Source organism: Erythrolamprus reginae, chromosome Z, assembly GCF_031021105.1.
Source record: "Erythrolamprus reginae isolate rEryReg1 chromosome Z, rEryReg1.hap1, whole genome shotgun sequence".
Taxonomy (NCBI): Eukaryota; Metazoa; Chordata; class Lepidosauria; order Squamata; family Dipsadidae; genus Erythrolamprus; species Erythrolamprus reginae.
Window position 1 is genome coordinate 974,317 of NC_091963.1, and position 13,833 is coordinate 988,149.

A 13,833-nucleotide genomic window follows, 5' to 3' on the forward strand; every position below is an offset into this window, starting at 1 on the left:
AACCTTTGAACACTTTATTGGCATCCGATCAAAAGACCCATTTCCATCTGTAAAGTCAAGAGTCCTTCAAATGCCCAGAGTGAGTGAGCCCAGGGGCTCTTAAGCATCTAAGCACCCCTCCCTCTAGAGCTCCAAAAGGAGGGGAGTTCTGGTAAGTTCCACAGCTTTCCCCTCTCGGTGCCACTGTTGCCCTAGTGTAGTATCCAATGGTTTTCTCCAAGGAGAGCTCTTGTCCTGGAGCGGTTCTGTTCCACTGCTGTTGGCCGAGCAGGGTTTGAAATGGACATCTTCCCCAAGGTTGAGGTCCCAAAGGAGCTCCCTGAAGAAGTGCATCAGTTTTGGTTGCTGCCGTCCTGGCATTGAGCGACCGCCGTCACCCTGATTTGCTGCGTCATCATTCTAAGCCTGGGCCACCGTATCTTTCAGGACGCCAGAAGACCTTCCGTCCTGGCCCTGCGACCCCTAACGCCCCCTTTCCACAACCACTGGTAAGCCTTAGGCTCCCCCTGACACCATCGACCATCGTACTCCATCTGCGCAGGGGTACGTCACCTGTACAGGCTGAGGGACCGATGTTGTGTCTTTGACGTATCATGTCGCGTACAAGTCAGGAAGAGGCCCTGAGCCCCTCGCACAAGGGGGGGCACAGAGGATGTCCTTTGCATTATGTGCATGTGGGGGTGTGGCACAGTTTGGCCCCTCCCCCAGGAAACCCCAGACCTTTCTGTTACCCACACTTTCTACATTTGCAAAGCTGCTGTTAATCATTATCTGCGAGGGGGCACCTAGGCTGAACCATGGTCTAGCTGCACAGAACAAATTTGCCTTTGGGTGTGTAAACAAAAGCCAGGATGAATCAAATGGAAGACCCTTGCTGTCCACCACCCTCCCTAAATTCTCCGCAGGAAGGTGGGTGGGCAGTGTACGTCCAGAAATCATTTTTCCTCCCCCTTGTTTCTTGCTAGAAACCTCTAACTCTGCAGTTCTTCTCCACATGCTGCTAACTCTCAGGAGGGAAACGGCAGGAATCTCACTCAACACTACATGCCAAAAACTACTTGGGAGACTCCACAGGGTATCCAGAAGCCCAAAAAAGCAGGTGGATTTCTGGACACCTGTTTCGGCCTCCGGAATGCTCCATCTGTGCTGGGCATCAGTCTTGGCAGGGTTTGGCTCCAACTAACTTCATGTCGGATAGAGCCAGGGCGTGGATCAGGTCCTCCATGTGGTAGAACGTCTGGAAGGTGTTGGGTGACACGGTGTGGCACTCCAGGTAGCGCCGCAGCTTTGCTAAGCTGTCCACCACATCGGTCTTGGAAGGACAGGCGGCTGCTTCCTCCTCCTCCTCTTCCTCTTCTGCTCTCGCTGAAACGGGTTCTTGCGGTTGAGGGACCTCCTTCGTCGGGTCCAGGTTCTCCTGGTCTCCAAAACACTCCAGCCCTTCGTCCATCAACACAAACTGCTCAAACTGGTCTTGATCCTTGCAGCCCAACGCTTGGACCACTTCCAACGGAGGGTGCAGCACACGGGGGTTCACGCTGAAACCCGCCGCTTTGAAAGAGTTTGCTATGGTTTGCGGACACACCTCCGTCCACGCTTGGACTAGCAGGTGGACAGCATCCAGAAGGGAGAGGCAGCTGGAGACTTTTCTGGTGGGGCTGGAGACTTTGCCGTGGTCCTTGACCAAGATGTGGGTCAACATCCTTCTCCGGTAGTGGTACTTGAAATTCTGGATGATCCCTTGCTCCAGGGGAGGCAGCCAGGCGAGGTGAGGAGGCATGAAGACCATCTGGACATTGGAGAGCTCAGCGTAGGGATGGACACCGCACTGCGTGACGAAGAGCGCCACCCTCCTCTCCTGCCGCTTCATCTCCTCGTTGAACCTCCGAAGCCACTCGGAAAAGATGGCGGGGGTCATCCAGGCCCTGCTGTTCGTCTTGTAGGTGGCAGCAGACAATCCCCGAAGGCCACCAAATGGCCGTGCAGCCTTGCCCACGATCCACACATCCTTTTTATCCGAGCCATCCATGTTGGCGCACAGCAAGACCGTCAGCTGGTCTTGGGGTTCGCCAACTCTCCGGACAGTCAGATCTTCCGGGGTCGCTCTAAAGAGCATCCCTGTCTCTCCGCAAGCGTAGACGTTGGGAAGGTCATACTGGCTGAGGATGCAGGGCAGTGTCGTACTTTCCCAGCGGTTCTCGTCTTCATCGTCCTCCTCTTCCAGATGTTCCCGGTTCCATTTCTCCGGAAGCGGCCTCTTGAGGCCAATTTTCGGCTTGGCCGGAGAGCTGTTTGGCCACTGGAGGGTGGTCTCCACGCCCGGTTCCCCGCCTGCGAAGGCGACTTTGTCTTGCCAGAGCTTCCCCTCGGTGGAGAATGGGTGTCCGCAATTGCGTTCGAACCACTGAAAGAACGATCGGTCGCCACCGCCGGCTGGACTTTTGTCTTCCAGCCTTCGTTTGCGACTCGGGTTGGCATTTTTCCCCCATTCGGTCAGGATGCGTTCTTTGTTCTTGATGATACGGCAGATTTGGGGCTGGGACACCCCGAATCGCTTGGCCAGTTCGCTCTGCGAAACCTTGGGCCCTTCGAGCATCTCCAGAACACGCACTTTCTCCTGCAGGGACAGCTCCTTGCGCTCCTTGCGCTGGACCCCGGTTTCGCTTGGCAGGGACGGCCCCTTTCTCCGGCTCACGGAAGGGGTGAAGGGGTGCCCTGCGGCACAAGCGCCCTGCCCAGACAGCGCCATGTGCTCCATGAAGCTCCGCCCGCAGTCGCCGCAGATGTAGGAGTTCTGCCCGGCGTGCTTGGACTGATGGACTTCCAGCTCGGATTTCAGGCTGAAGCTTTTGCCGCATTCCAGGCACCAGTGGGGCATCTCCCCCAACTGGGGTCTGCACCCCTGAACTAAAGGACTCACTCGGTAGTCCACCAATATGATCTCCTCGTTGGTGGCCCCCGAACCCATTAGAACGGTCTCGGGGCTGCTTGGTTTCTGCATGACCTGGTGGAGTCCGTTGGTGGCACATTGCGCAGCGGCGGCGGCCTCCAGCCGGTTGAGGTGCATCTCCAGTCCATCGTCCTCCTCTTCCTCCTGCTTAATGATTTTCGGCTGCCAGGTCTCCTCTGGGGAAGGAAAAGCAGAAGAAAGTGAATTTCCTGCCCCACTGAGAGTCGGTGAGGGGCAGAGCCGGAAGGTGTTACCTGCCGTATTTTTCGGAATATAAGACGCACCGTTTTCCTCCCTAAAAGAGGCTGAGAATTCAGTTGCGTCTTATACTCTGGATGTAGCTTTTCTCCAAGCTTTTCCCCCAGCCTTAACTATCTGCTAATGATCTTCCCAGCTCTTACCCTGCAGGCTCTTTCATGGTTTATCTCTGCAAAGAATGTTTTCCAAGCCCTAAGTCTTTGCAGGGTTTTTTCATTGCTCTAACTTGCTCCGAATAAGTTTCTATCCAGCCCTAACTAGGTCTAAGAATGTTTTTAGCTCTTATGGCTTGCAAGCTCTTTCATTGTTACTCTTTGCAAAGAATGTTTTCCAAATCCTGTCCTTGTAGGTTTTTTTTATAGCTCTACTTGCCCTGAATGCTTCTTTCCAGCCCTAACTAGGTACTAACAATGTTCCTAGCTCTTGTGGCTTGCAAGCTCTTTCATTGTTACTCTTTGCAAAGAATGTTTCTATCCAGCCCTAACCAGGTACAGTAGTACCCCTAGATATGAGCATAATTTGTTCCATAAGGGAGCTTGTATGTCGAGGCAACTCGTATCTGGAACAAATAACTTTCCCCCCCTCCGAGATAACCAAAAGCAAGGATTCTTGCGCCACCTAGTGGACGCTCGGCTCATATCCCGAATTTGAGCTCTGGAATAGAACAGAAATGTCTCTCCCCTCGTGGCTCGTATCTTGAAATACTCGCATGTAGAGCAGCTCGCATCTAGAGGTACTAGTGTACTAACAATGTTCCCAGCTCTTATGGCTTGCAAGCTCTTCCATTGTTACTCTTTGCAAATAATGTTTCTATCCAGCCCTAACCTGGTACTAACAATGTTCCCAGCTCTTAGGGCTTGCAAGCTCTTTCATTGTTACTCTCTGCAAAGAATAATGTTTTCCAAGCCCTAAGTCTTTGCAGGGTTTTTTTCATTGCTCTAACTTGCTCTGAATAAGTTTCTTTCCAGTCCTAACCATGTTCCCAGCTCTTACCCGCTTGCAAGCTGTTACGGAGAGGGGCGGCATACAAATCCAATAAATTATTATTATTATTATTATTATTATTATTATTATTACTTTCTGCAAAGAATGTTTCTTTCCAGCCCTAACCAGGTGCTAATAATGTTCCCAGCCCTTATTGGCTTGCAAGCTCTTTCATTGTTACTCTCTCTGAATAAGGGTTTTTTCTAAGCCCTTAACCAGGAGATAAAATAATGTGCTGGCTAAGGACGCAGGTGAATCCCTTTTCCCTATTTTCCTCCCCCAAAACTAAGATGCGTCTTCTACTCCGAAGAATACGGCAGTTTGGTCATGAAACATCTGCAGAGACCACCATGCTCAGAGAGCATGAGGATCCCACAGTTGTTCTCCCCCCCCACACTCCTCCTCCTTCCCCTCCTCCTGTTGTGCCTGCAAACCACCCTCCTAGCCCTGACGATGTTACCTAGTTGGGTGATGAAAAGTCTATGAAGAAACCAAGAAACTCAGAGAGCTCCTAGGACCATACAGTCCTTCCTCCTCCTCCTCCCCCCCCTTCCTCTCTTCTAACACTGATGGTGTTCCCTGGTTGGGTCATGAGACATCTGCAAAGAACCCCTCCCCCCAACTCATAAAGGACCCCATAGTCCTCTTTCCTTCCTCCTCCTCTTCCTCTCTTCACTCCCCCCACTCACTTCTAACACTGATGATTATCAGTCGGGTTATCAAGCATTTGCAAGGACCCCACAGCCCTCCTCCTCTCCACAACCCCCCCTCTTCCTTTTAATACTGATGTTGTTACCTAGTTGGCCCGTGAAATGTCTGCAGGGAAACCACCAAGCCCAGAGACCCCCAAAAGTCCCCACAATTCAACCCCGAGCTGCAAATCCTCCCTTCTCTCCAAATTAAGCCACGTTTCTCTGCCCAATGCATAACTTTTTAAACAGGCCGTGGTCTGTCTGTCCATCTGTCTGTCCATCTGTCTGTCTGTCTGGACAATTTTTGAGAAGCGACCAGGAGGGGGGGGAAAAGACATTTTGGAGAGTACAGATCAGCTGGGAGACCCACCGACTTCTTGGAAGCTGCAGTTCTCCGGGTCCTGTTCCATCTCCTTCATCATCCTCACCGCCACGCGGTTGGAGGTATTGCCGAGATCTTCTATGGTGGGGTCCTCAGCCAAGGTGGGTCTGCGAGGAAGCGAAAAAGGGGCACCCTCAACTTTGGTCCCACAAATCGGCAGGGGAGACAGGTCACACCAATTGCATCCCCGAAAGCCGCTCTTACTAGAACTCCTCACCTCAATGGCCCACAATTTTGGTCGTTAAGCGAGGCGTTCGTTTTGTTGAGTTTTTTGTCTCATTTTACGACCACCGCCGCTAAGCAAGTCGCTGCAGCTGTTTAGTGAGTAGCGTGGGAAGGTAGCGAATCAGGTTCCCGTGTCAACTTTGCCGGGGGAAAGGTGGCAAAAGAGGATCGTGTGACTGCCCCCCACCCTCAGGGGAAGCCCACGACCGTCATAACTACGAATCAGTTGCCGAGAGTCTAAATTTTGAATCGGGTGACGCCGCACTGGTTTGCAAGAGTGAAAGCACAGACATAAATTTCCTTTTCTAAAAGCTGGTTGTGAACTACAAATGGTTATTAAGCAAACCATTAAGTCCTGGGGCTGCCCGTATTTACTTATTGGTTTGTCACATTGAGGGACTGCCCTGCCTCATTGAGGGACGACGCACAAATCGGCATTTAAAAAAAAATCATGCACGTAGTCCTCTGCTTATAATGGTTTGTTTAGCCACCATTCAAAGTTTGGGGGAAACCCAACGAGGGGGGAAAAAAAACTCAGCAACTTTTTAAAGACAAATGGGAACAGCAACTTCCCAGACAAAAGGATGGAATTCTGGGAGTCAAAGCCCCCCCCCTTGTTAAAATGGGCCTCCCACCTCCAGAATAACAGTTGGAAAGGAACCTTCGAGGTCATCCAGTTCTGTCCAAGCAGAAAAACCGTCGTTTCCAGATGGACGGCTGTCGCATCCCTTGTGAAAAACCTCCATTGTTGGACCCCCACCCCCCCAATTTCCGTTCCACTCCCCCCTCCCCATCCCTGGGCTGGATGCCACGATATGGAGGGGGGGGAGCATTGAGGGAGGGGGGACAGAGAGAGAGAGAGAGCAGAAAGCACTCTGCACATGCTCCGTTCTTCTTCCCCTCCTGGCCCTCCGTTCACATCCCTGATGCTTTCCCCAGGTGGATGCGATGCGGCCTCACCTGAGTCTCTATGGCTGGGGATGAGGGTTTTGGTGGTAGCTGGCCAGGCCTGGTTTCCCCCTCCACCTGGCTGCTCAGGGTAAGGGCCTGGTCCCTTCTGGAGGATGGAGGAGGAGGAAGGATGCTAGAAGCACAGCATCCCACCTGAGGGAGGACTCCTGGCTCGCTCACTCGCCCGCTCGCTCGGTGGCCGGCCGGAAGATCCGGGCAGCAGGCAGGCCATGGGGAGGCTCGGCCCCCTTCGCCCGGCCTGCCCCCCCCGGACCCCTCCCCTCGCCCTGCCCAGCCTCTGCCAGGCTACATTCTCACCAGCCATTGGTCCTGCCCGTCTCTCCAGCATCTCTCCCTGCCTGGGATTGGATGGCGGGGCCTGCCGAGAGGCGGGGCAAGCAAACAATGGTTCATTCAGGAACCACCAGGCGGTGCCTTCTGGGTGGGTGGGAGGGTGGGGGAGGGGGTGAAAGAGCCCCCCCACCGATTTCTCTGGAAATGGGGCCTGGGTGGGCCTGGGGGGTCTTTTGGAGGCTGAAAGCACTGAGGGATGGGGAGAAAGGAGTCCGAAGAGGGGGGGGCTTCCAGCTTATTTTTTATTTATGTGTTTATGTCTTTATTTTGTCCAATACACTATGAAGGTTATAGAGGTTCCCAGAAGCCCCCACCTGACATGGGAAGCCCACCAACCGCCCATTTAAAAAAAATTAAAATGGGGAGAGGGAGCATGTGGGGGAGGGGCGTCTCTCTAAGGCCGGACTGGAAGACCCCCCCTCATAGTCACCTTTGGAATTTGGGGGGAGGGGGGTAGAGCCAGAGAAACCCCTCCCCCAATTCATGTGGGGGAGGGGGGTCTGAGTCAACCCCCAGTGGGGGATGCTGCGCCCCTCTTCCCCCCCTACCCCTCCACCCCCCCTTTGCTCCGCTCCCCCTTTTTCCAACCTGGGAGTGGGGGCAACAATTCAGATCCCCCAAATCGACCACCACGCGTGGAGATGCTGGTACGGCCGTTAGGGGGCGCCCGTCCTTGACCCCCACACAGCTGCAACCGACGCAACGGAACGGTTTCTCCGGCGGTGGGAGGGGAGGGCGCGAGAGGGGGGGCTAAGAATCAAGGGGGGGAGGGGATGGAGCAGAGAGGGAGGGGAGAGGAGAGGAGGGGCCTCTCCATTCCTTTCCCCCTCCCTCCTTTCCTTTCTCCCCTCCTTCCTCCTAAACGTGGATGCCCCAAAAGTGGAGACCCCCCCAAAATGGGGAGTCTCAAAGTGGAAACTCATGGTGAACCCCCCCCCCCCAAGGTGGGGACCTCAAAAACTGGACACTTCAAAAACTGGGGATCCCCAAAGTGTAGACTCAGAAGTGGGCACCCCAAAAGCGGGGGAGGACCCCCCTCTTTTCCTCCCCTCCCTCCCCCTCCCCCCCCGAAGCCAGCAGAGGCGCTTCGCCGAGGCTGCAGTGCCGACCTCCGGCCGCCCGGTGTCGCTGCAGGAAAAGCGGGCTCCGCTGCTCCTTCGGCGCCCGCGGCTTCCTGGACCGGACCGGCGCCCCGAATCGATCGCCCAGCCGACCCACAGCCCCCGATCGCCCCCGTCGCTCCTGACGCCTCGCCCGGTTTCCCCCCCTCACCTTGTTTAACGACCGCCGCCGCCAGGCCAATGGCCGAGTGGAGCCCCGCCCAGGTCAGCGGGGGGAGGGAGGGGCGCTTGCCGCAGTCCGGGCGGGGCTGGAGGGGGGGAGGATCCCCTCTTGCGGTGGGGGGGATCTGAACCCCTCCCCAACCCACGAGAATGGGGTCTTTTATGACCCCTCCTCCCCCATCCTGGGTGGGTTTGGGCCGTCTGGACCCCTCCCGAGCTTGGATGGAGACTCATTGGCTGTGTGTGTGTGGGGGGATCTCCTCGTGGTGCCCTTTCCACCTGTTCTCCCGGGGTGGTGGGGATGGGAGAGTGGGGGCTCCTCGGGGGGGGGGGCGTTCCACCTCCTAACTTTGGATTCTGGAGGAAAGGGTGACGCCTCCCGAGCTTGCATTGTTCTGGGTGGGGGCTCGTCTCGTGGTACCCTTTCCACCCGCCCAATAGTGGTGAATGATTGGAGAACTGTCCTGGCAACAGCTAACCACCCCCAAAGTTTGGATCTTGAATGTGGTGGGTGGGTCTGTAGACCCCTCCCAAGCTTGGGGGGGGTCAGTTGTTGGGAACACATTGATCACCTCATGGTGCCCTTTCTACCTGCCCATTGGTGATGGGGACGGAATCCTGTGGGTTTTGGTCACCTCAATGTTTGGATCTTGAGTTTGGTGGCTTGCCTGGTGGAGAGGGGGGGAATCTCCCAAACTTGCATTGCTCTGCAGAGACGTTTTGAGGGTCGGAGTTGAAACAGTTTGTGTCCAGCATGCGAGGGGTCAGTACATATTTTCACCGCCCTGTGCAGTGTAACAGGTCCTCCATGGAAGGCAGGTTAGCAGCTGTCTTGCCTTAGGCAGGTTTATTTATTATTATTTATTTATTTATTGGATTTGTATGCTGCCCCTCTCCGAGGACTTGGGGCAGCTCACAACAAACAAAAAATACATAATAAAACAATTTGATCCAATTAATAATAATTAAAAGACTTAAAAAACAATAATTTATTCTAAACACATTCGTTGGTCAGGGGGAGAAAGATCTAATGACTCCAGGCCTGGTGGCAAAGAGGAGTCTTCAAACTTTTTCGGAAAGCAAGGAGAGTGGGGGCAGTGCGAATCTCTGGGGGGAGCTGGTTCCAGAGGGCCGGGCCCCCCACAGAGAAGGCTCTTCCCCTAGGCCCCGCCATCCGACATTGTCTGGTTGACGGGACCCTGAGAAGGCCGACTCTGTGGGACCCCACCGGTCGCTGGGATTCGTGGGGCAGAAGGCGGTCTTGGAGATACTCTGGTCCAGTGCCATGTAGGGCTTTATAGGTCATAACCAACACTTTGAATTGTGTCCGGAAAGCAATCGGCAGCCAGTGCAGTCCGCAGAGTGATCTTGAGATATGGGCATGCCTTGCAAGGCCCAATACCGTTCAAGGTTGATACGCTAGTCTCCCCTTAGGCAACTGGGTGACTTTGGGCCAACACCAAGAGACGCCGTGTCCTAGTCCCACTTAACCCACCTCACAGGGTTGCTGTTTAGGGGGGAAATTGGCCGAGGAAGGATTACCCCTGATGTCCGTGGCCTGCAAAAACTTCCCAACCTAATGCAAACGGGGATCAAAATAATAAAGGGATAAACGGTCACTAAGTAAACAGGTCATAAGCCGAGGACTGGCTGTATCCTTCCCGGGTTGGTGACCCCCCCTCCCCCCCACTTTTTTGCCAACAGGACCTTCAGTGGGACATGGACCCCCACCATCCGGCAACGGTGCAGCCCTCCCTCAGCCTCCCCACACAAAACCCAACGCTTGACCTCCCCCCCGAGACGGCCGAGCTCTCCCTGACGGTGGCGGTGGAAATCCAGGCGGTGGAAAACAAGGTGGACGCCTACGCTGCTCAGCTGATGAGCCTGGAGGGCCGGATGGGCATGGCCGAGACCAAGCTGGACGGCTGCGAGAAGACGGCGGTAGAGTTCGGCAACCAGCTGGAGAGCAAGTGGGCCGCCTTGGGCACCCTGATCCAGGAATACGGGCAGCTCCAGCGGCGCCTGGACAACATGGAGAACCTCCTGAAGAACCGCAACTTCTGGATCCTACGTTTCCCACCAGGCGCCAAGGGGGAGGTCCCTAAGGTGAGGGGAGGCGGTGGGGGTTGAATCCTGCGGGTGTAGGGATTGGTTGGTCAAGGAAGGGTGGGAGTGGCCCACTGCCGGCTTTTTTATTTTAGTTTAATTATTTTTGCCGTACTTGGCAGGTTGATACTCTCGATGGGAGTTTAGGATGTTGTGCAAATGAAGCCAACAAGGGTGTTTGCCTTGGCAACGTTCGGAAATTTAAGAGGAGTGGACTTCAACCCCCAGAATCCCCCAGCCAGCATGTTTTAAGATGGATGGACTCCAACTCCCAGAATCGCCCGTTAGTATCCTTTAAAAGGAGAGGACTTCCAGAATCCCCCAGCTGGCATGGTTTAAGATGGGTGGACTTCAACTCCCAGAATCCCTCTGTTAGTATCCTTTAAGAGGAGAGGTCTCCAACTGCCGCACAATGCTGACTGGTATTGAAGTGTTTGTCTAGATCAGTGTTTCCCAACTTTGGCAACTTGAAGATATTTGGACTTCAACTCCCAGAATTCCCCAGCCAGCGAATGCGAATGCTGGCTGGGGAATTCTGGGAGTTGAAGTCCAAATATGTTCAAGTTGCCAAAAGTTGGGAAACATTGATCTAGATCCGCCTGGCAGGTGCTACTATTGATCCAGGTTTCACCTCGTGTGTAGCTGCACATTTGGTTTTTCTTGCTGGAGTGTAAAACCTCACTTTTCTCCTTGCTGAGTTCCATTTTGTTGGCTAGGGCCCTGGCTTCATGTCCGTCAAGATCTTTTCGGCTCTTGGCTTACTCCTGACCACTTGGTGCCGTCTGCAAACTTGATGAGTTTCCCTGCTATCCCCTCCTCTAAATCAGGTCCACCACCCGTGGGTTGCAAATGGTTTGCAGCCGAGCGGCCGAAATGCCTGGTGACCACCTCGCGGCCTCGGTTGCACCAGAAGCTGCGAGGTGGAAAGAGGGAAGAGAGAAGACGGCAAAGAAACAACAGACAACACAAGACAAAGCAGAGCTGCCAATCACATTCTTTGCATCGGTCTTCACACAAAAGGAAACTGCCACTCAACCAACCAGTAACACAACGGCAAAAAAACCACATCTGAAGCAAAATTCGACCTAAGTAAAAATGCAGTAAGAAATCACCTCTCTGAACTTAATGAATACAAATCACCAGGACCACCAGATGGACTACACCCCAGTCCGAAAAGAACTAGCAGACGTCATTTCTGAACCACTGCACCGCATCTTCCAAATATCCTGGAACACAGGGGAACCACCTGAAGATTGGAAACGTGCTGACGTGGTCCCCATCTTCAAAAAAGGTAAAAAACCAGACCCAGGTAACTACAGACCAATCAGCTTAACATCAATGCCTGGCAAAATACTGGAAAAAGTAATTAAAAAACAGATCTGCCACCGCTTAGAAACAAATAAAGTAATAACCAGCAGCCAACACAGGTTTGTTAAGAACAAGTCATGCCAAAATCTCATTCTTCAACACTGCCACCTCATTAATAGACCAGCGAAATGCAGTGGACGTAGTATACTTAGACTTCAGCAAAGCATTTGACAAAGTAGACCACGAGCTATTTCTTCATAAGCTAGAAAAAAGTGGGATAGACACATCCAGATGGATTGACAACTGGCAACCATGCCCAGCGAGTAGTCCTCAATGGGCCTAAGTCCACATGGAGAGAAGTAAGCAGTGGGATACCACAAAGTTCTGTCCTAGGCCCACTACTCTTTAATATCTTCATAAATGACCTAGAGGAGGGAATAGAAGGGGAGCTGACCAAATTTGCAGCAAATGCTAAGCTGGCAGGAGTAGCCAACGCCCCAGTGGACAGGCTCAGGATCCAGATGGATCTTGACAGACTTGAACACTGGGCCCATCAAAATGAAATTCAATGCAGAGAAAAGTAAAATCCAACACTTAGGTAAGAAAAACCAAAGAGAGACATATAAATTGGGTGAAACGGCACTCGATAGCAGCAACTGCGAGAGGGGTCTTGGAGTCTTGGTGGACAACCAACTAAAAATGAGTCAGCAATGTGCAGCGGCAGCCGAAAAGGCCAGTACAATCCTGAGTTGCATTAACAGAGGGATACAATCTAGGACTAGGAAGGTATTCATGCCACTCTATAAAGCCTTAGTTTATTTATTAGATTTATTTATTTATTAGATTAGTTAGACCCTACTTAGAGTACTGCATCCAATTTTGGTCACCACACTACAAAAAAGACATTTAAACTCTAGAGAAAGGGCAGAGGAGAGCAACCAGGAGGATAAGGGGACTGGAGACCCTAACGTGAACAGACGGGTTGCAGGAACTGAGCCTGGCCAGCCTGGCGAAGAGAAGGACCAGGGCAGACAGGATAGCAGTCTTCCAGTACTTGAGGGGCTGCCCCAGAGAGGAGAAAGGGGGTCAGGCTGTTTTCCAAGACACCAGAAGGCCAGACGAGGAATAACGGAGGGAAACTGACCCAGGAGAGATTCAACCTAGAAATAAGGAGGAACTTTCTGGCAGTGAGAGCGATCAACCAGTGGAACAGAAGTTGCTTGCGGAGGTTGTGGGAGCTCCAACACTTGAGACTTTCAAGGGGAGATTGGACCGAAGTGGTGTAGGGACTCCTCCTTGAGCAGGTGGGTTGGACTAGATGACCCACAAGGTCCCTTCCAACTCAAATAGATAAATAAAATAAGCGGGTGAGCCCACTCCATATTTTTATTATTATTATTATTATTATTATTATTATTATTATTTATTAGATTTGTGTGCCGCCCCTCTCCGAAAACTCAGAGTGGCATATACAGTATTATTATTTTATAATAATAATAATAATAATAATAATAATAATAATAATAATAATTTATTAGACTTGTATGTCACCCCTCTCCAAAGACTTAAGTGAGCAGTTGGCATGCTCGCACACTGCAAATGAGCCGCTTGTGTAGAACCGTCTCCTTTGCCAGCCCGCTGCAAAGCGGCAAACATGGCTGAGCTCTGATCAACGTGGCTGACGACCCCCCATTCTCGCCCTCCTGCAGGTCCCACTGCTTTTCAATGACGCCTCCTGCAGCTTCTCGGAGCAAGAGTGGAAGGGCCTCAATGAGGGCCAGAAGGATCTCTACCGCCACATCATGATGCACAACTACCAGGCAGTGGTCTCCATGGGTAAGAGCCGGCGGGTGTCGGAGAGGGCTGGGCCCACAGTCATCGGCTGTGCGACTCTCGGAGACAAACGTGCCAAGCAGCTGCCTGGAGGTCGGAGCACAATCGATGGCGTTGTGGCTGATTCCTCCCATCATAGGATGGTTGTGTGTCTTTCATGAGAAGGGGGCCCGGGGGGGTCTGGGCTGAGTCCAGGGAACAGAGGGGGTCCCTCTTGGGGTGCCTTAGACCGCCATTCTCCTTTCTTTTTTCTTTTGAATAATTTTTATTGAATTTTTAAAAAAATGTAAGACAGACAGAACTAACAACATTTAACACATATAGGAGCTACCATTGCGCCTCTTATTATAGAAGTCTTCCTAATACAGAAATTTAAAAAATCCCTAATTCTATTTTATATCAATACAGAAAAGTAAACTTATGGATGAAATATCTGTTTGTATGCAATACTAATATGCAAAGAAAAATAAACCTAAAATTTTAAACATTTTCTATTGATTATATAAT

The 13,833-nt window shown here is 52.4% G+C and overlaps 2 protein-coding genes across 5 annotated transcripts in view; one reads left to right on the forward strand and one right to left on the reverse strand.

Moving 5' to 3' along the window:
• On the reverse strand, nucleotides 1–8,151 carry LOC139175856 (tigger transposable element-derived protein 3-like). Of its 4 annotated transcripts, none has more exons than XM_070767191.1 (3): nucleotides 8,069–8,151; nucleotides 5,255–5,373; nucleotides 1–3,126 (listed from the first exon to the last, which is right to left on the reverse strand). In XM_070767191.1, the coding sequence occupies exons 2-3, from the start codon at nucleotides 5,304–5,306 to the stop codon at nucleotides 1,154–1,156; spliced, it is 2,025 nt and encodes a 674-aa protein (XP_070623292.1). In that variant the 5' UTR covers nucleotides 5,307–5,373; nucleotides 8,069–8,151; the 3' UTR covers nucleotides 1–1,153. The 4 variants fall into 4 exon arrangements, with proteins under 4 accessions (XP_070623292.1, XP_070623293.1, XP_070623291.1 ...); XM_070767192.1 differs by lacking the exon at nucleotides 8,069–8,151 and adding an exon at nucleotides 7,385–7,514; XM_070767190.1 differs by lacking the exon at nucleotides 8,069–8,151 and adding an exon at nucleotides 6,452–6,730.
• The window catches only part of LOC139153211 (zinc finger protein 84-like), a 27,671-nt gene continuing 20,299 nt past the window's right edge, over nucleotides 6,462–13,833 (forward strand). Inside the window, exons 1-4 of the mRNA XM_070726853.1 lie at nucleotides 6,462–6,530; nucleotides 7,870–8,121; nucleotides 9,784–10,185; nucleotides 13,203–13,329. Of these exons, the coding sequence (XP_070582954.1) occupies nucleotides 6,462–6,530; nucleotides 7,870–8,121; nucleotides 9,784–10,185; nucleotides 13,203–13,329 (850 nt within the window). The remainder of the gene's footprint in view (nucleotides 6,531–7,869; nucleotides 8,122–9,783; nucleotides 10,186–13,202; nucleotides 13,330–13,833) is intronic.

What these genes read in the sequence shown, in the direction of transcription:
- LOC139175856 (XM_070767191.1), bottom strand. Translation starts at nt 5,306, where the DNA reads ATGATGAAGGAGATGGAACAGGACCCGGAGAACTGCAGCTTCCAAGAA. An exon ending in CTGCAGCTTCCAAGAAGTCG is followed by an intron (nt 3,127 to 5,254) that starts GTGGGTCTCCCA and finishes TTCCTTCCCCAG; the next exon opens with AGGAGACCTGGCAGCCGAAA.